This window comes from Stegostoma tigrinum, chromosome 16 (genome assembly GCF_030684315.1).
Source record: "Stegostoma tigrinum isolate sSteTig4 chromosome 16, sSteTig4.hap1, whole genome shotgun sequence".
In the NCBI taxonomy this organism is placed as follows: Eukaryota; Metazoa; Chordata; class Chondrichthyes; order Orectolobiformes; family Stegostomatidae; genus Stegostoma; species Stegostoma tigrinum.
Genome location: NC_081369.1, coordinates 36128620 through 36149873, shown reverse-complemented (window position 1 = coordinate 36149873; position 21254 = coordinate 36128620). Strand labels below are relative to the sequence as shown.

General features: G+C 40.1%; 1 protein-coding gene across 1 annotated transcript in view; it reads left to right on the top strand.

The window, feature by feature from the left end:
* Positions 1-21254, top strand: part of zcchc14 (zinc finger, CCHC domain containing 14) — a 112418-nt gene that overhangs the window by 35354 nt on the left and 55810 nt on the right. Inside the window, exons 5-7 of the mRNA XM_048546614.2 lie at positions 8220-8332; positions 9182-9276; positions 14539-14599. Of these exons, the coding sequence (XP_048402571.1) occupies positions 8220-8332; positions 9182-9276; positions 14539-14599 (269 nt within the window). The remainder of the gene's footprint in view (positions 1-8219; positions 8333-9181; positions 9277-14538; positions 14600-21254) is intronic.

The window sequence follows — 21254 nt, the reverse complement described above, 5'->3', positions numbered from 1 at the left end:
TTTCGGGCCTAGATCTTTCTTCAGAAGACGGGTCTAAGAAGAGTCTAAACCCGAAACATCAGCTTTCCTGCTCCTCTGCTGCTTGGCCTGCTGTGTTCATCCAGCTCTACACCTAGTTAACTCACATTCTCCAGCATCTGCAGTTCCTACTGTAGCTGAGAAATATGGCTGGATAAAGCTATTATATCATGTGAATTTTGGCTCCCTCTGGAGGTTTGACTAAATACAGTCTAAATTAAATATTTTGCTCAAATGACTTAAGTATTTTCAGCTGCCATTTTCTTCCTTTACTCATTTCAAAATATACAGCATAAAGTAACATGGATAACATAACATTCAAAATGACACACCTTTAAATTGCTGTACAAATTGACTTTGAATGCAGTGGCTGTTGAATCTACTGTGGATAATTTGTTTCATGCGAAGATTTAATTACTTCCGGTACAGGTGCATACCTATGGGGTGAAAAGATACACACATTTTGCACCTTTTAAAGAATGAACAATTTGCATTTATTTTCATAATTTTTGGGTCATCTTTGTCAGAATGAGAAAAAGTTTTCAAATGAACATGAAGTGGGAAGGTGGGCTAAAAATGAATTTTAAGATTTATTTTTAAAAGGCGAAAAGAAAAGTAGAAATTTGTGGAGGAGTTCCAGAGAAAATAAACACTGTAAATAAAGGTTCTCCTACCAGTTTTGGTGAATAGTGTTAGCAATCCATGGAGGAGGGGAAACACTAACTTGATGCAGCCAAGGTGTATGTACTTTGACAATTCCTCAATGCACCTAAGAGCTTCAGGCTCTTGGTAGGATCACCAATGGCAACATAGTTTTGGGGGAAGTGTCCGGAAGAGTGCGATTCAAAGAAACTGTCCACATCAGAACATGTGAAAGAAGCCTGCCTGTCTCTCAGGTGTGCAGATAGAAGAGACTTGCAGTGACAAGGTGGTCACGTGATTGTGGTCATCTGGTCACTGAAAATTGACTATCCCATCAATATTGGGTAGATAATGACACAGGCCCAACGTCCCCATGTTAAACAAAGTAGTGAGCAGTTTTCTACCAGGATTTGTTTCCCAGATGAGAAGGGATGCAGAACTGGAATGGAGAATTAATTCTGAAGAAGAGTCTTTGGACTTAACTATGTTTCTGTCTCCACAGATACTGCCAGATCTGCTGAGTTTCCCCAGCTTTCTCTTTTTTTAAAAAAAAAATTGGTTACTGGGATAAAACTGTGAACCTAGAGGACCCTGATCAAGAATTTGCACACAGTTGATTGATGCAGTAATAGGTCAGGTCATTGGATAGTAGCAACTGTGACTGAGCAGTTCTCTAAAAGATACCTTTGCTGTCCCCACATTTGGAGGGGGCTAGAAAACGGACCTTAGAAGTAGACCGTCTCTCTTTCTCCTGACACACCCTGCAGAATCAACATCATGGTGATCACAGTCCCTAACAGCAGCTGCTCAACAACCAATCAAGTTACAATGTCCAGTGATGTCACTTTTAAATGTTTTCTCCTCTCCTTGTGACATTTTACCTGGTGTGGCTTTGTTAAGGGGAGGTCATGCCTGACAAATAAATTAGAATTCTTTGAGGAGTTAACAAGCAAGTTAGGCAAAGAAGAGCCAATGGACATGACCCATTTGCATTTGCAGAAGGCTTTTGACAAGTTGTCACACAGCACCGGAAGCTATTAAACAAAATAAGAGCCCATGGTGTTAGAGGCAAAGCACTGGCGTAGACGGAGGATTGGCTGACTGGCAGGGGACAAAGAATGTATATGTAGGCGTCTTTTTCAGGATGGCAGCTGGTGACTTGTGGAGTTCTGTAGGGGTCAGTATTGGGACCACAGCTATTCACGTTAAACTTTAACAATCGGGTGAAGGTACTGAGAGTATTATTGCTAAGTTTGCAGATGACATAGAAATAGCTGGAGGAACAGGTAGTGTTGAAGAAGTGGAGAGGCTACAGAAGGATTTGAACAGGTTGTCAGAGTGAACAAAGAAGTAGCTGATGAAATACAATGTGGGAAAGTGTGAGGTTATGCACTTTGGTTGGAAGAATAAAGGCCTAGACTGTTTTCTAAATAGGGAAAGGCTTTGGAAATCTGAAGCTCAAAGAGACTTAAGAGAATCCTGAACTAGGATTACGAAGGTTAATGTGTGCATTCATTTGACAGTAAGAAAGGTAAATGCAATGTTTGCATTCATTTCCAGAGGGCGAGAATACAAGAGCAGGGATACACTGAGGCTATGTAAGGCTACATCAGGCCGGATTTGGAACATTGTGATCAGTTTTGGGCCTTGTATCTAAGGAAGGATGTGTTGGCCTTGGAGAGGATAGTGAGGAGGTTCATGAGAACAATCCCAGGGATGAAGGGCTTATCATATGAAGAGTGGTTGAGGACTCTGAACTCTTGGATGACGTTTAGGAGCATGAGGCAGGGATCTCATTGACACTTACAGAATATTAAGCGCCCTAGATAGAATGGACATGGAGAAGATGTTTCTATTAATAGGAGCAACTAGGGCCCAAAGGCACAGGTTCAAAGTGAAGGACCCTTTAGAACTGAGATGAGGATAAGTTTCTTCAGGGGGGTTGAGTGTGAAATTCATTGCTGCAGAATGCTGTGGATGCCAAGTCATTGAGTGTATTTAAGACAGAGACCGATAGGGAGATTCTTGATTAGTAAGGGTATCAAAGATTATGGGGAGAAGGCAAGAGGATGGGGTTGAGAAACAGATCAGCCATGATCAAATGACATTGGGCTGAATGGCTTAATTCTGCTCCTGTATTTTATGGTTTGATAATCATTCTGTCTTTGTATGTGTCTTGCTCTTAGTCATTGTACATAAGTAAAGGTTAACGTTTCTGAAGCATGAATGATCGGATGGATGTGCAGAACTGAAGATTAGCTTGACAGAATGACTGAGAAGCAGTGTTCTTGGTGAGCAGCTGAAAATTTGACTTGTCTAAGACTTTATCAGAGAACTTCTCTCTGGCACCCTTTGGTGTTATATGTTCAAAATCTAAAGGTGAAACAGTGACACAGTGGGAGAAGCACAAAGTTTAGGCAGTGTGACACTGAAGAGTTAGTCATGTTGTTGAGAAAAGTTGGTAACAAGTGCCCCTGGATGTCTTAGTTTGACCAACACGTTTGAAATCTTCCTAGTAAAGTTGGCTTGTGAATTGGGAGATTAATTGGCAAAGATGTTAAATTGTAAGGGAGATAGGATAGAAAAGTGTGCTAAAGTAGGAAAATAGAATTAACTGTAGCAGAATAAAAACAAAGTGCTGGAGAAAACCCATTCCAAAGAACAGTCCTTTCTGACTCAAAACACTAACTTTGTTTCTATCTCCATAGATGCCCCCAGATCTGCTGAGTTTCTCCTGTACTTTATTTTATTTTTATTTCGCATCTCCAGCACCCACAGCATTTTGCTTTTAAATGAACTGGAATGTGCAATTGAGATCTCCATCATAAACCAAGTTGTTTGGGCTGCCCAAGTGTTGCTGATAGAGAAGTTACGCAAATCTTTGAAGTTGGCAGGACACAGTAAGGCTGTCAGGAAAGCATACAGAACAATTGATTTTGTAAGTAGAAGCATTGACTGCCAAGTCAGGAAGTTGTACTAAATCTTTGTAACAATATTTAAGACCTCACCTGGAAAATTGTGCAAGAAGGATGTGAAAGCTTTCTACAGGATGCAAAATAAATTTGTTAGGATATCTAGAAGGAAACATTTCACTGACAAGAAGGTCAATAAATAGAAGACACATATTTAATGTTGACAAAGGAACCTAAGATGTTAAGATTTCTTTTCGCCTTGTGAGTTATGTTAAGGAATACACTACATAAAGGGTCAGTTGAAGCAGATACCATAGTAAATTATATTTTAAAAAGTGTGTATATAATTGAAAAGAAAATAATTGTCCAGCTATGGGAAGAGACTGGGCAGTTGGGCTAACTGTAGTTGTGGCATTGGCACACTAGTTTGAGTGGCCTCCTTCAGTGCCATAAAAGATTCAATGAAAACTGCATTTCTCAATGGGAGAGATTATTAATAGTTTCATTCACAATGATGTTGTTATTCTTGTGAAAGGACATAGTAGTCATAAAGGCTAAGGGTAATAGTAGATGATGGATCCTTTGGAATCTGTGAAATCATTTGGGGAGGGGGTACAGAATTGGGAAGAGCGGACTGGAAATTTAACAGAGGGAAATTCTCCCTCGTACATTGGTACAATGCTGGCTTCAGTAAAATAGTGCTAATCCACAGTGATCATTGAGGAAAAGAAAACTAAAATTAAAATCTTTTGCACAATTGTACATCCGAGAGGAGAAAAATCGGATGGAGGAGCAAATGAGGATATGTGTATTTTGTGCCAACACAGCAAGTTCAGGTGGGAGGTAATGCAAAAGTAAATCTGAATAGTGCAGGATATGACATTTTAAAAAGCAAAAAGCAATATAAGTTAGTTCTAACTTGAAGGAAGTTTATGAAGTAATAGGTAAATAATATTGTGGATCCATTGAATGCAGATGTGCTGTCTTCAGTAAGACACATACTATATATATTCTGTTGTATTTCTCAAGTGCATGTACTGTATTAAAACAAAGGTGAATGCTGCTATACTTGGGCAGAAGCAGAATGGCAATAAATATCCCAAACTGCTTTTCAGTTCCTGACTGACTGGTGAAAGTGATGTGACATGAGTTACATGCTAAGTTATGCAGTGTACATCCAAGCAGAAATTTTATAAAACCAACTAAAGGTCTTTACATCACTTGCAATTAAAATGTTTTGTTCTTTCATTTGTACAAAAAAAATTAAAAATGTATAAATTTTTTTGCAATAAATAGTTTTTTTTATAAATTCCAGTATTTTCAATTTTCCTGTGTTATCCATCCAGATTCTGAGCAGGCAGAAAAAGTGCCTGAAGTACTGTGCACCTATCCAGAATGCCCAAATTGATGAGGGATGAGATATATTTTAATCTGGTTGATTTCACAATTGCAGAATAGTTTGTGTTTCTGTATTGCCGTTAGCATCACAGATGTCAAACTTCAGCCAACTGGATTACTCCTCATGATATGAAGAAATAGCTGAAGACATTGGATACTACAAAAGCTATAGATCCTGACCACATTCTAGCAACAGTACTGAAGACTTGTGCTTCAGATCTATTGTGTTAATGGCCAAGTAGTATTCCAGTACAGCTACAATACTTGCATTTACATGACCAATATGGAAATTTGCCCAGGTTCGTCCAGTGCAAAAAAAAGTAGGACAATCAGACTTCTCCATCGGTCCACACTTGATCATCAGTAAAGTTGTGGCAGGGATCATCAGTAGTGTTATCAAGAAGCACTATGCAGTGACCTGCTCACTGATGCTCAATTTGGGTTTTGCTAGCAGTACTCATCTTCTTATTTCATTACAGCTTTAGTTCAAACACGGACAAAATAATTGAATTCCATGAGCAAGGTGAGCCTGAATGCCCTTGATAAAGGCTGCATGTGACCGAGAGTGATATCAAGGAGCCCAATCAAAATTGAATGAATGGGAATATTTTATCCTGGTTGGAGTCATATCTGGCACACAAAATGATGGTGTTTCTTTTTGGAGGTTGGATGTCTCAACTCCAGGACACTCTAGGCATTCCTCAGTGTAGTGTCCAAGGTCTAACTATCTGCAGCTACATCTTAAATAACCCTCCCTCCATCATGAATCCAGAAGAGGGGATGTTCACCAATAATGGTGCCGTGTTCAGCACCATCCCTGTCGTACCAGAGGTTCAAACATCCTTGATCATTGCTGTGCAGCCATCAAAGATGCCTGTTGCTTCATCCTCCATCCAGAATTTGGAAAATCAGTTTACAGTGCTGTGCATCTCCCCCTGGCTTACAAGCAGAAATTGAAGCGTGAGGACCCAGTACATAAAGTAGTGCAGTGTTGGTCTGAGGCAATGTAAGAACTTCTACAGAACTGCTTAGAGCCAGTGGACTGATCCATATTCAAGAACTCAACAGTGAACCTAAACGAGTATATCACTACCATTACAGACTTCATTAATAAGCACATAGGTGACTGTGTGCTGAAGAAATTAACCTGAATCCTCCCCAGCTGGAAACTATGGATGAACTGGGAGATCCACTCCCTGCTGAAGCCCAGGTCTGAAACATTCCAGTCAGGTTACCCTGACCTGTACAGGAAATCCATATATGACCTGTGCGAGGTCATCAGAGATGCCGAGAGCTAATACCAAGGTAAGCTTGAGACCCAGTTTAACCACATGGACACCTGTTGTTTGTGGCATGGTTTAGACAACATAACGGGCTACAAAGTGAAGCTGAAGAGAATCATGGGCAACAATACATCCATAACAGATGAGTTCAATGCATTCTATGCTTTCTTTGAATGTCAATGAAATAATATGATGTGTCACACAGTCTCGGTTGCACCTGTACCTACTGTCATCGCTGCAGATGTTAGATCAGTCGTTTTGAGGGTGCACCCTGCGGACAGCGACCGGATAGGATGGAGGCCCCGGCTGAGCACTCGGATCCTGTGCAGAGCAGCTGATAGGAATATTTGCTGACATCTTTAATTTTTCCTTACAATGATCTGAAGTCCCCATCTGACCACAATCATCCCAATAACAAAAAAAATCATGTGGCATGCCTCGATGATTACTGTCCAGGGTCTCTGACCTCCATAACTATGAAGTGTTTTGAGATGTTAGTCATGGTTCATCAACTCCAACGTACCAAACTGCTTTGATTCTTTGTAATTCATCTACTGTTGCAATGGGCCTGTGGCAGAAGCTGACTCCCTAACCATACATTCATCCCTGGAACATCTAGACAGCAGCAATACCTGCCGAAGGCTTCTACGTATTGACTACAGCTCCTCCTTCAACACCATAATTCCACACAAGCTCATCTTTAAACTCCAAAACCTAGGTCTTGGCTGTCCCCTTTGTAACTGGATCCTTGACTTCTTGACCCATGGACTGCAATCAGTAAGAATTTGTGACCACACCTCCTCCACCATTACCCTCAATGCAGATGCCCTTCAAGACTGGGTACTCAGCTCCCCTACTATAATCCTTATACACTCATGACTGTGGGGCCATATTCCAACTCAACTCCACCTAGAGGTTTGCTGATGACACCACCATTGTAATTTGAATTTCAAATAACTATGAGACACATTACAGGAATGAGATTGAGTGCTTAGTGGCATGGTGTAAAGACAACAATCTCCCCATCAACATCGGTAGGAGTTGGTCATTAACTTCAGGAAGTGGAGTGGAGGGCATGCCTCTGGCTTCAGTGATGGTGCTGAGGTAAAGATGTTTGAAATAGTCACGTTCCAGGGAGTAATGACCACCAAAAATCTGTCCTGGTCCACCAAAGTTGATGCAACAGGCAAGAAAGCACAACAATACCTCTGCTTCCTCATTTATAAAATTCAGAATGGTAACAAAGATTCTTAACAATTTTTATAGATGCTGCATAGAAAGGATCCTGTCTGTATACGTCACAGGTGTGGCATGGCAAACTGTTCTTCTCAAGACCACAAGAAACTACAGTGAGTCGTGAACATAGCCCAGTCTATCATGCAAATCAACCTTCCATCAGTTGACTCCACCTGTACTTCCTGCTGCCTTGGGAAAGCGATCAACGTAATCAAAGACCCCTACTACCCAGGTTATACTCTTTTCCACCCACTTCCATTGGACAGAAGACACCAGTCTGCCTTAGAAATGTGTCCCTGTTCCTTCAGTGTCACTGGATCAAAATCCTGGAATCCCCTCCTGAACAGCATTGTGGGGATACCTACACCTCATGGACCGCAGCAGTTCAAGAAAGCAACTGACCACTATCTTCTCAAGGGCAACCAGCAATAGGAAATAGATACTGACTAGCTATCAATGCCTACATCTCATGAATGATTTTGTTTTAGAACACTTACACTTTATTTACGTGTAATTGCTGTGCTTGCACCTATTGCCTTTTAAGCAATCTCCAAAATTCTGTAGCCAAGTAAAGAGTGTGGAGACCCAGCATCATGCTTGTGTTCCCTCTTTCCTATTATTATTATTATCCAGGGATTAATCTTTTCCTGGGCACTAATGACAAGATTAGTCCTGTTAAATTTGGAAAGTGCCATTTGTTAAAGTTAAAATTTTTTTCATAATTTTACAGCTTCCTCAAATGTTCCCAGATGAAAATTTGGAAAACTCATTTCCAGAAACCACCAACCATGACTGTTGTTATACAGAAGAGAAAAAGTATTCAGATCTGGAGCCATATCTCAGGTGTGAAAATCTTTGCATGGTCAGTAGAGTATTCTAATCAATGATAAATCCCCTATATTGTTGATTCTACGCCACAATTCTATCTGTCTGATGTGGATTTTTGAAGCAATTTTCAAGATTCATTTTAAAGTTAATTGCTGAGTACTTAGAATAGATATCCATCTGCTGATGTGACATACTTTGCACTTTGTGTTAGTATGGGTTCCCCTGGATGGAACATCTCAGCAAAGGTAGTAGATGCTACTCTACCATTGTCTAGAGTATGTGATGGCACGATGAAAAGATTGTGTTGTGGAGTGAGTGCCTGGCTGTACCTTTTCTATCTTTCTTGATCTTAAAATTATATGGAACTAAACTAAAATAAATTAAAACCATGAGGGGTATAGATGAGAAGAATAGCGAAGGTCTTTTTCGTAGAGTGGGGGAATTCACTCTTTTTTTTTAAGGTGAGAGGAGAAAGATTTAAAAGGGAACTGAGGAGCCATGTTTTCACATGGAGCATGGCTTATATGTGGAATGAACTGCTAGAGGAAGTGATAGATTTGGGTAGAGGTACAACATTTAAAGACATTTGGATGGGTACATGAATAGGAAGAGTTTAGAGGAATATGGGTCAAACGCAGGCAATTGAGACTGGTTTAGTTTGGGCAACTTAGTTGGCTTGGACGAGTTGGACTGAATGGCCTGTTTTCTGAGGTGTTTGATTATGATTCTATTTCCTTCTTGACACTACTAACCCAAACTTGTTTAAAACCAAATTTAGAATGGTATTTTACTATGAATACTTCATTTAAAGCTTTTTATAATATTCACTTAATATGTCTTATTTCTAGTTTGGTTTTCTTGCAGATATTTGATATCTCTACCATCTCGTATGTTAAAAAATGAAAACATACAGAAGTTCTTCTGCACTGCCACACCCAATTATTCAACTCAACACTTGAGTAAGTAAATTGATTCAATTCTTGATTGATTGAGTTGAACTTATTTCTGAACATGTGCACTTCCTTCTGTAGAAAATCAGAGTCCAGTCCTCCATTAAAGTTGCGTTTGTATTTCTGAAAATCATGACTTCAACTGAAAATATCTTAACAAATTGCATCTTCCTGTTAAAACCAAAAGAACAGCTCTGGTTACCTCATGGAGATCTACCTTGTCAGAAAAAGAACAATTAAGCTGAAATACTTTGTATTGATAAATTCTTGTATTGATAAATTCAACAATTTTCAAAGTAAATGTAAAAATATAAACAAAAAATAAATCAGCTCTGGTGCTGTGTAGGAAGAGTCAGAAGGAGCAGCTTGTGGTCGTTTCTCTCAAGTGGATTTGTGATCAACTTCACGTATTTTTGATCATAAATGTCCTTGTAATAGATGTATGATCACAGCATATATTTGAGACACATCTGGGACATTGCTACTTTCTGCCACAGTTAAACTAGCAGAGCAGCAGCCCTACTCACGCAGCTTCTGCCCACACTATGAACATGGGAACTGCTCCCACTGGCTTTAAATACTGGGAGGGAAAGCAGGAAGAAAGATCTCTGATTAAATAGGAGTGAAACTGATCTCAAACCCAGTTGAAGAAACCTTACCAATGGCATGTCAAAGTTGCTTTTTGTGCCTCTCATTGAAGATTCAGGATGGGGATGTGTCAACAGCAAGATTTGACAAGGTAGAGGATCAGCAATTAAAGTGGGTTAGGGTGCAGGAGAAACTGCAAACTGAAGGAACATTGTCGAGAGGATAGATTAGGAATTAGGGCAAGCTGTGACCTTGAGGACAGATTAGGGAGGTAGAAAGGGTGACATCTGAGGATTGGTAAGAGTTTGAGTCAGGCATTGACAGAGACTGATATTTGAAATGAAAGAGTTTGTGTAGCAAGCAGGAGCTACTTACACTCTAGAAAGTAACCCATAATTTCATTATATTTTTTGTTTGTTTTGTTATTCCATTTCACAATATACAAATTTAGTGATATTAAGTATTTCAACTAAAAAGGCATAATGTTTTAACGCTTCCCATTTGATGAGGAATGTTCTACAAAACCTAACTATAGCTTTTACTTGGTTTTAATGGGAAAATATGGTTTGCTTAAAGCCATTTTACTTAAGGTTGTGATTTTCAAGAATGAAACTACAACTTTAAGTGAGGACTCCCTATACTCCCAAGATAGATTGAATGCTGGCCCTGGCAGCTGTAGATTTCCCATATTCTTTGTCTCTGCCAAATGGAGCTAACAAAACTCCAACTCCTGTTGGGGATGATCACCTCCGCTCGGTTCGCAATAAACAACTACACCTCCCAGTCGCAAACCATTTCCACTCCCCCTCCCATTCTTTAGATGACATGTCCATCATGGGCATCCTGCAGTGCCACAATGATGCCACCCGAAGGTTGCAGGAACAGCAACTCACATTCCGCTTGGGAACCCTGCAGCCCAATGGTATCAATGTGGACTTCACCAGCTTCAAAATCTTCCCTTCCCCCACCGCATCCCAAAACCAGCCCAGTTCGTCCCCTCCCCCCACTGCACCACACAACCAGCCCAGCTCTTCCCCTCCACCCACTGCATCCCAAAACCAGTCCAACCTGCCTCTGCCTCCCTAACCTGTTCTCCCTCCACCCCAAGCCGCACCTCCATCTCCTACCTACTAACCTCATCCCACCTCCTTGACCTGTCCGTCTTCCCTGGAATGACCTATCCCCTCCCTGCCTCTCCACCTCTCCTCTCCTCTCCACCTATCTTCTTTTCCCTCCATCTTCGGTCTGCCTCCCCCTCTCTCCCTATTTATTCCAGAATCCTCACCCCATCCCCCTCTCTGATGAAGGGTCCCCTACATGAGGAACATTCTTCCTGCAATTAGACTGTCCAGTCCCATCAGGATTTTGTGTGTTTCTATAAGATTCCCCCTCATTCTTCTAAGTCCCAGCAAGTAGAAGCCCAGCAAATCCAGTCTTTTCCTCATATGTCAGTGCTACCATTCCAGGAATCAGTGTGGTGAACCTTTGCTTGACTCCCTTAATAGCAAGAATGTCCTTCCTCAGACTAGGAGACCAAAACTGCACATAATACTCAAGGTGTGACCTCACCAAGGCCCTGTATAACTGCAGCAAAACATCCCTACTCTCATACTGAAATCCTCTTGTTCTGAAGGTCAGCATGCCGTTAGATTTCCTCACTGCCTGCTACATCTGCTGTGACTGTTCTACCATGAAACCTGGTGTTGTTGCGCCTCACCTTTTCCTAAACTGCCACCATTCAGATAATAATCTGCCTTCCTGTTTTTGCAACCAAAGTGGATAACCTCACATCTATCCATATTATATTGCATTTGCCGAGTATTTGCCCACGCAGCCAGTTTGTCCAAGTAACTCTGCAGCCTCTCAGCATCCTCTTCACTGCTACCCATTTTAGTGGGTCACCTGGAGATTTGCATTCAATTCCATCATCCAAGTTGATAATGTATATTGTGAACAGCCGGGGTCCCAGCACTGAACGCTGTAGCAGTCCACTCGTCACTGCCTGCCACTCTTAAAAAGGACCTGTTTATTCCAACTATCTGCTTCCTGTCTGCCAACCAGTTCTCTGTGCATGTTAATACATTACCTATGAGTTCATGAGCTTTAATTTTCCTTACAAAAATCTTATGTGGAATCTTGCCAAAAGACTTTTGAAAGTCAATATACACAACATCTACTAATTTACCCTCATCTACTGTACTGGTCACATCCTCAGAATTCTAGAAGATTTGTCAAATATGACTCCCTTTAGTGAATCCGTGCTGACTAGAACCGATTCTGTTACCGTTTTCCAAATGGTCTGTAATTATAACCTTAATAATTGACTCCAGCATTTTCACCACCACCAATGTCAGGCTAACTGGCCTATAATTCCCCATTCTCTCTCTTCCTCCTTTTTGAAAGAGTGCGGTTATATTAGCTATCCGCCAGTCCATTGGAACTCTACAGAATCTACAGAATGCTGGAAAATGATCATCAATGTGTCTGCTATTACTAGGGCCACTTCCTTGAGTACGTTGGAATGCAGAGCATCGGCCCCTGGCAATTTAGAAGGTTTTAATCCTATCAATTTCTCTAATACCATTTCTCGACTATTAAGAATTTCCTTCATGCTTGACCCTCCATCCCATAGCATTTCCTAAAGGTTATTAGTCTTCTACTTAGTGAAGACAGACTCAAAAGTATTTGTTCAACTGGTCTGTCGTCTCTTTCTTGTCCATTTATGCATGCACCTGATTCTAACTGCAAAGGACCCATATTTGCCTTTGCTAGTTTATTTCTCTTCAGCTTTTTCTGTCAGTTTTTATGTTTTCTACAAGTTTATTTTCATATTCAATGTTCCTCTTCCGAATTCAACCCTTTGCCTCCTCTGCTGAATTTTAAAATTTCTTCCAGCTCTCAGATTTGCTGCTTTTTCTGGCCAATTTATATGCCTTCTCTTTGGCTTTAACATTATCCCTGATTTCTCTTGTTAGCCATGTTTTAGTTATATGCCAGATATGGATGCACTTCAAAATTCTACGTTCTTGCATTCTTTAAATGTCTAACATTGCCTATCCACCAAAAACCCTTAAAGTATCTTTGACTAGCTTATCTTAGCCAATGCATGCCTCCTACCATCAAAGTTTGCTTTCTTTAAGTTCAGGACCCTAGTTTCAGATTTAATTCCACCACTCTCCATCCTTTGCCCTAATTATTTCCACCACTGCACTTGTTTAACAACATATTTGGAATCTCTTCATTCTCTACATGAATACTTCTATTTTTACTGTCTGATACTACCCGTTCTAGAAATGCTACCTTACTTTTATCCATTTATGAAGTTGTTTACAATTTGCCATTCGTGTCATCTGCCAGTTTGTTGTTTTAGTCATCCACCCTTTTTAATTTCCCTTCCTCTATCTAGCTCCATCCAAAAACATTGTCAATCCATGATTTTACTCTTTACATTATTGTTGAAAAAAAAAGCCATAAGACCAGAAGAAATATGAACAGAAGTAAGCCATTTGGCCCTTTGAGCTGTCTCCTCCATTCGATCAGATCTTGACTAATCATCAGTTCACCAGGACTGTGGGTCCCAGCATAATTCAGATGGAGCACATCCAATCACAGCCGCTCCTTCCTCCCAGTAGTGGTGCCAATGCCCTATGAATTTGAACCTGTTTCTCCCAAGCCTCCCAATCTTTAAGCCATGTGTCTACCTCTTTAATCTTGATTATCCCGTGTCAATTGGCTTGTGGCTCAGGTACTAATCATAGAGGTTATTGCCTTTTTGGCTCTTCTTTTTAATTCAGTCCTAGCTGCTCATATTCCCTTAGAACCTCTTGCCTTTTTCTATCAATATCATTGGTGCCAACATAGACAATGACAACTGGACATTCCCCCTCCCACTCCAAGTTCCTCTGCTACCTCTGACTACCTTCCTCTCTTTGAATATCAGTTTCAAAATAACTGCTGTTTTATCATTATTTTTGTTTTCTTTTGCACTGGTGTATGTATTGCGTGGGCAAATGGATTGAGTATAAAACCAGGTAGTATGTAAAATGTGGCTAAAATTTTGGGCATAATTATGACTAAATACATTTAAGATTAAAGCATCATCTCTAGAGAATAAAGTTTGTTTTGTGTCATTTACCCACTTTTAACTTTGTAATGTGAAAGTTTGCTCGAAAATATGTTGTGGTGTATTTCAAATTTTTTTAGTTTGATTATGTACCTTTTCAAAAATTTCACCTTGTTCTGGTTCGGCTTGGTTTAAACGAATTTGGACCAGACATGGCATGTGGGCCTAGTTTAGTTTGGAAACATGGTTGACGGGAATAGTTAATTGGACTGAAGGACCTGTTTCCATGCTGTATGACTCTAACCTAAGTCCTGTTAAACAAATGTATGCCGTAATGTTGTTGATTTCTGTTTAAGCAATTTAATTGCATAGGTTTGATACAGTAGTAGAATGTTGTGTTTCAGTTGCCTGTGTTCATTCATGAAATGTAGAAGCATGTATTAAGAAAAAGTGTATCTGTAAAAATTCAATGTATTTACTATTGGGCATACCTATTGTGAAAAGATGTATTTATGATTCTCATGGGTGTGAAAGTTTTAAATTATATCTGTGGAATATGAATTTGCATGAACTGAAAGGAAAATTATTTGTAATGCTTGCTATGTATTTTTCCTGTTCAGATGCCAACTCCATACCAGTGATGTTACATAAAGCTAACACAAGCACTGGTGCGCCTGTAAGGTAAGCATGTTTTTTGTGCATGATGACTGAGTGCAATATTTTATTAGTTAAATTATGTGGACCTTTAATTACTGTATATGTGCAAAATTATAGAAAACTCAAATTCCAGAAATCCAGCTTTCAGTTTGTACATTAATAGCATTTTCTTATTTTAGGACTATAGTTACAATACATTTTAAAAAAAACACAGCTGGTTTCTCTGAAATAGTGTATTTTGGTAGGAACTTTGAAACTAAAACTACTTACATTTATGAGCAGGTACTCTGAATATGCAGGATGATTTTGACTGTTAACTAAATTCTGTTCATTAAGATCAATGAAAGATGACTTGTAATCATGAATGTATTCTAAATTAATTGTTTTCAGTGCATATATTCTTGTAGATGAGTAACTGGCATTGTTTTTGTTTTTAAAATTGTGTATTTTATGCACGATGAGAGCAAACTTTAAATCTACTTGGATATTGTTGACAATTCATTTGAAACCATATAATCTCACACTACATTTGAAATGAAACCTGCCTACTCAAAATGACATAGCATCTAATGATGAGACTTCCAAATCAATCTGCTTGGGGCACAGTAATTCATTTTTTTTTGTTTAAAGTAGACAAACATTGAGACCTACAATACCCAGTAAGAGAATAAAGCCACAAGATTCCACTGTTTTGAATAAATAACTTTACATAGTGAAGCTTATAAAGTTAGAACAATCTACAATGTTTATATAACCTGTATTCTAATTATCAGAATTAACATGAGGAATGGAGTTACCCAAGTGTGGTTGAACACCTGCAGAGGATATCGTAAGCGAGATCCAGTCAAATAAGAACCCATGACCCTCCAAGCATCATACCCAGATTGAATTGTCGCTCTGTAGGCAACCTAATTTCATGAAAGTTTTGTAGCATTTGAGGAATTTCACAATTACACTTCTTTCACACAACTAACTTCACTGCCCCTGGATTTTTCAGGGCTGCAATATTTCTCATATATCACAAGCAAATACTGCTTGAATTTCATTCACTGTCACTTGCAGTGAAACATCAATGATTCTCTGGGCTGTTTCCAATATCCAACTGCACTAGATGGTTCCCAGGGGATTCTTAGCTGTACCAAATGGTTACTACGGTTTTCCCAAGAGCAAACTCCTCAAACCCTGCATTAATGCCTTTTTGGTTTGGAGCTTCTTCCCCTGCTGCAGAACTCTTCGAAATCCACGGACTCGCCTTCTTACCGCCACGTGGGTTCCAGGTTGAGTTTTTGGTCCACCAGTACTCTGCAGGTGTATTGCTGTCTGCAGATGCTCCCAAAAAGCATTAAGAACTCTGGGCTGACCAGGCACGCCTTGTCTTGTTCACAAGCACCAGAATATTCAGAGCCATATGAAGAATTGTAGTGCTCGTCTGCATCTGCTTAAAAAAATGCTTGGTAGATGTTTTCTTTGACAAAATTGAAGTACTTGAAAGCATTATTAGATATCATTTCAAAATTTGAGATTGTTGTTCAGAGACACGAACTAACTACAAGCAACTAACCAAAGTTAGTTAACAGGGCTAATTATTGGGTTTTATAATGTCATGCTATCCAGATAAGATTTTGATATGAGATGGATTAGATATATATTCTGCAGGGCACAACACTTTGGAATGCTGAGGACTATTTGAAAATTTCGTCAGAAATTCTGTATGCACGGATTCTATTAAATGGAATAAATTAAGCTGAGAAATTGATCAAAACATATGGAGTATTACGGCATTGTTTTTAAAAGAAAGAAGTTAATTGTTATTCTGAAATTAGATATTACAATGTGGCAGAATTATTGAGAAACACTGCCTCCTGTAGGCTGTCCTTTAAAATCTAAAGCTGTTGGGGAAATCAGGGAAGTGTGAAACTTATTGGATTATTTTCAAAGTAGATATGCTTCTGCTTTCTTAACAATGTATACTTCCCCAAATCCTGTACCTACCCGCAAACACCTATTGAGTATTAGGCTATAGTTAATTATAAAGCCTCCAGATTTCAACAGAACTGAAATATACTAAAATCACCAGGATGTGCCTTCCACAGGCGATCTGCAAGTATCCTGATTAATTAATGTCACTGGTGAATTGCAAATGTTACCCATTTAAGCACTTGAGTGATCATTGAGATGATCAACCCAGAATTCATCTCTTGTTGCCCAACACATGGCCCACCAGCTAAAGAAGCTTGCTTTAATTCATATCTCCCTTCCCAGGAGGATTCTCATAATTCATTAGACGATTGACTAATAAAGACTGGAGCATTGCTGTGTGAAACAGACATTGGGAAACAGATCCTGAGCAATCTGGTGAAGTCAAATTCACTAAAAGATATTGAGTATGTTGCCATCATTCTGCTCACCACAGCAAAATGACACACTGTACAACATTGAATATTGATTGTACCAATTGATGGTAATGAATTCAAAGTGAGAGGAGGAATGTTGATGGGAGATATGCGTGGAAAGTTCTTTACGCAGAGGGTGGTGGGTGCCTGGAACGCGTTGCCAGCAGAGGTGATAGACGCAGGCATGGTAGTGTCTTTTAAGATGTATCTGGACAGGTACATGGATGGGCAGGGAGCAAACGGATACAGACCCTTAGAAAATAGATGACAGGTTTAGACAGAGGATCTCGATCGGCTCAGGCTCGGAGGGCCGAAGGGCCTGTTCCTGTGCTGTAATTTTCTTCGTTCTTTTCTTTAAGTCCCTACAGTGTGGAAACAGGTCCTTCAGCCCAACAAGTCCACACCAACCCTCAGAGCATCCCACCCAGAACCCATCCCCCTAATCTACTCATCCCTGAACATTTCAGGCAATTTAGCTTGGCCAATCCAACTAGCCTGCATATCTTGGGACTGTGGGAGGAAACCGGAGCACCCCAGACATGGGGAGGATGTGCAAATTCCACACAGACAGTCACCCAAGGATGGAATCGAACGTGGGTCCCTGGCGCTGTGAGGCAGCAGAGCTGACCATTGAGCCACTGTGAAGCCTTAACTGTTTGCATTAGTGTAGCAATGTTCACTGCACCTAGGAATGGTTGGAAAATTTGTCCCCAAAACCATCCCATAAAATTCAAGTCAATTGGAGAATGTTTGCCCACATAAGAGAAACAGAATCTGAGAGAACTGCTCTTCCAGTTGGAGTTTCTGTTTCTCCCATTTGGGTTACTCCAGGAACTCCAGTCACAGATTGTCTTTCTCCCACACTTAATGCTCCTCAAGAGGCAATGTCTGTGATTGGACGAACAGAAAGGATAGGAGGGAGGGAACCTGTGATTGGAAGAATTACTTTGGTTGCTTGTGGTCACAACAGAGGACGCCTGATTTAGCGAGCTGTTCAGAGAGGCTGCCAAGTATTAAATGGGCCACAGTGTTGGCCAGGTGGGGAGCAGGACCCAAGTGTTGATCAGGTGGTCAGACTTGGAAGGGTGGGTGACAACCCAAAAATGCTCACAGGCAATAAAGGTTATGTTCTATGTACTCTAACCTACATCTCATGTTTAAAAATCTATTTCAGTGTTATTCTTTATTTGGTCCCAGGGATCAAATCGTTACATTTCAATTACCACACTGGAATGTGTGATCTACTGACAGAGTATTATGTTAATTTTTCATTTTAAAATAGTTGGTGTTGAGACTGAATATTGGTGGGGGTAGCTGGGTCCTAAGTGTTGGCTAGATGAGGAAATAGAGGCTGATCATAACTGGCAGCTGTTTTGCTCTCGATAACAGATTCATAATGTTCTCAAAATATAGGGGAGACTTTGGGTATGCCTTCAACATTCATCCACATTTAAATTTACCTTACCATTCTTTAAAACAAAGTTGGCAGGGAAGGATATTTTTCTCTAATGTGGGTGAATCAAAATTCAAATTTGCTCCAAAAGATGGCCTTACAGCACTAGATTGTAATGATAGTTACATTGTAAAGTCACACATCCTGGTATTCCACAGTACTCAAAATAAAAACTTAACAAAAGTGTCACAACCACTTATCAAACCATCAAGGAAAACAGCTGAATAAATACTCAGTAACATCATTAAGTTCAAGAGAAATATTGTTGATCCCAAACTGAAGTAGCTTCTAGTTATTGGGTGATGTCTTTGCTCAAGATCAATTGACTTATCTGTGTGATTTTACTGTCACTTTAAAGAAGTTATTTTGTCCTGGGTCTAGGTTGTAAAGACAGAGTTACTAAACTGGCCACTGAAAACACTTAAGACCTAAAGGTGTCTTAAGTATTTACTACTTTTTAAAAACAATTGTAACAATGAAAGGGGAGTGGGCCGTTCTCAGACCAGGCTTTCAATTTTTTTTTTAGCTTTAGCAGTCAGAAGCTGTTTGGGGTCCCATAAGAATAGGAATTTTCAGCAAAGGATTCCTAGCTGCTAAAATCTCTTTATGTTGTTTCCTCCTGGATTAGAAAACTTCATGTAAGAATCTGTCTGAATTTACCTTTTTGCCAAAAGGTGTGCTTATGGGATGTTGCTATATTGGGACAGTCACTTAGTAATAAGTGGTGTATATATTATTTGGTTAAATTTTCCAGTAGGTAAGTTATTCTAAATTTCTCTTTCTTTTGTTTGTATTTTAACTATAACGTCTAAATTGTGTTTTGCTTAACGTCAAGTAGTTTGACCAGTTGCTTCACATCTACAACACACAATTCACATCTACCTTTTAAGATAAGAAAAGATTAGGATCTAGGTTACTTTTAAAATATTTTGAGTCTCTGGCCTGATCCATAACACATGGAGCTGGGGTGGAGGGGAGGGGGACAGGTGACCTATAAGCCAGGTATACAGATTTTCCAATAGAATTTAACAGTGGTACTGGTTACAGGCCAGAAGCCAGAAAACACATTGAATGACATATCAGATTGATGGGCTGTTGGGTGGACAAGACAGCAGCAGGGACTGTCAGGGAGAAGTGAAGGGAAATCCATCATGGGATGAGCTTAACATTGGTTGGTGTTTGGTAATATCGTATGGGAAATGATTATTTGAAAGTATGCTTGGTGAACTGAGGGGAAAGCAGTCCTGCTTTTGGCCTACAGGGTGGTAAAGACAGTTACTTGATGGTATCAGAGATAATGGGAACTGCAGATGCTGGAGAATTCCAAGATAATAAAATGTGAGGCTGGATGAACACAGCAGGCCAAGCAGCATCTCAGGAGCACAAAAGTTGACGTTTCGGGCCTAGACCCTTCATCAGAGAGGGGGATGGGGAGAGGGAGCTGGAATAAATAGGGAGAGAGGGGGAGGCGGACCGAAGATGGAGAGTACAAGAGAGTTGCAATGGGAGAGAGATTCCCTGAGGTTGGTCCGGAGGGAGGAGGGTAACTTCTTCAGGTTAGGCATCCCTGGAAGAGGCTTCGCAGTGAGGTTAAAATAGTATCAGAGATAATGGGAACTGCAGATGCTGGAGAATTCCAAGATAATAAAATGTGAGGCTGGATGAACACAGCAGGCCAAGCAGCATCTCAGGAGCACAAAAGCTGACGTTTCGGGCCTAGACCCTTCATCAGAGAGTGATGGATCTGATTCTTCATACCATTCTTCAGTTAACAGGTTCAACAGGTTTCCTGTGGCCTAGGAAACTTAGCAAGTGGGTTGTAAAATTTTAAGCTGTTAATTTGCGGACACAGCCTCCCTAAAATATTTTTCCACTGTTGAAATGCTCCTTAAAATCTACTTCTTCGACCATGCTTTTGATCATGCACCCTAATGTCTCGTAATGTGTCAAATTTTGCATTATAATTCCCGTATAAATTGCATCAGGAGTCTTATTACATCAGAAGTTTCGTAAAAACACATGTTGTTAAAAGTACAATTGGGCAGGTTGCAATTGCATTGACCTTTTTTTGAAATTCTAACGACCTACTTTAAGTGTGCCCCAAGTCACTTTGCATGCTTTGAGATAAGACAGTGTTCTTTAACCCTATCTGACATTCTACCTAAAATTTGAATTCCTGAGAACTGTGGTTCCAGGTTTTTAAAAATTTGTTGATGAGATGTAGGTGTTTCTGCCTAGGCAGCATTTATTGCCCATTTGTAATTACCCTTGAAAAGGTGGTCATGAGCCACATACTGAGGTGCAGCTGTCCTGGGGGTGTAGGTATGCCAGAGTAGGTATGTTATCAAGGCAATTCCAGGATTTTGACCCAGCACTTGAGAAGGCTGTCAAGACTGTGTGTGGCTTGGAGAGGAACTGGGAGGTGTTCTCATGCATCTCCTTCTCTTCTGCTTCCGGGTGGTGGAGGTCACCTGATTATGTTGAAAGGGTCTGTGCGAATTGGTGCAGTATGTCTTGTAGAGGGCATACACTACAACCACTGTGAGGAGAGTGAATGTTGAACATGTTGCTTTGGGAGGCAATAACCAAGTTGTATTATTGTCAGGCTATTAATCCAAAGACCCAGGTAATGTTCTGGGGACCCGGGTTTGAAATCTGCCATAGTGGATGGTGAAATTTGTGTTCAGTTTTAAAATAAAACTTGATTTAGAGTCCAATGACCATTGTCAATTGTCAGAAAAACTTATCTGATTCACTAAAGTCCCTTTTGAGAAAGTAACTGCTATCCTTACTTGATCTGGCCTGCATGTGACTCCAGACCCACAGCCATGTG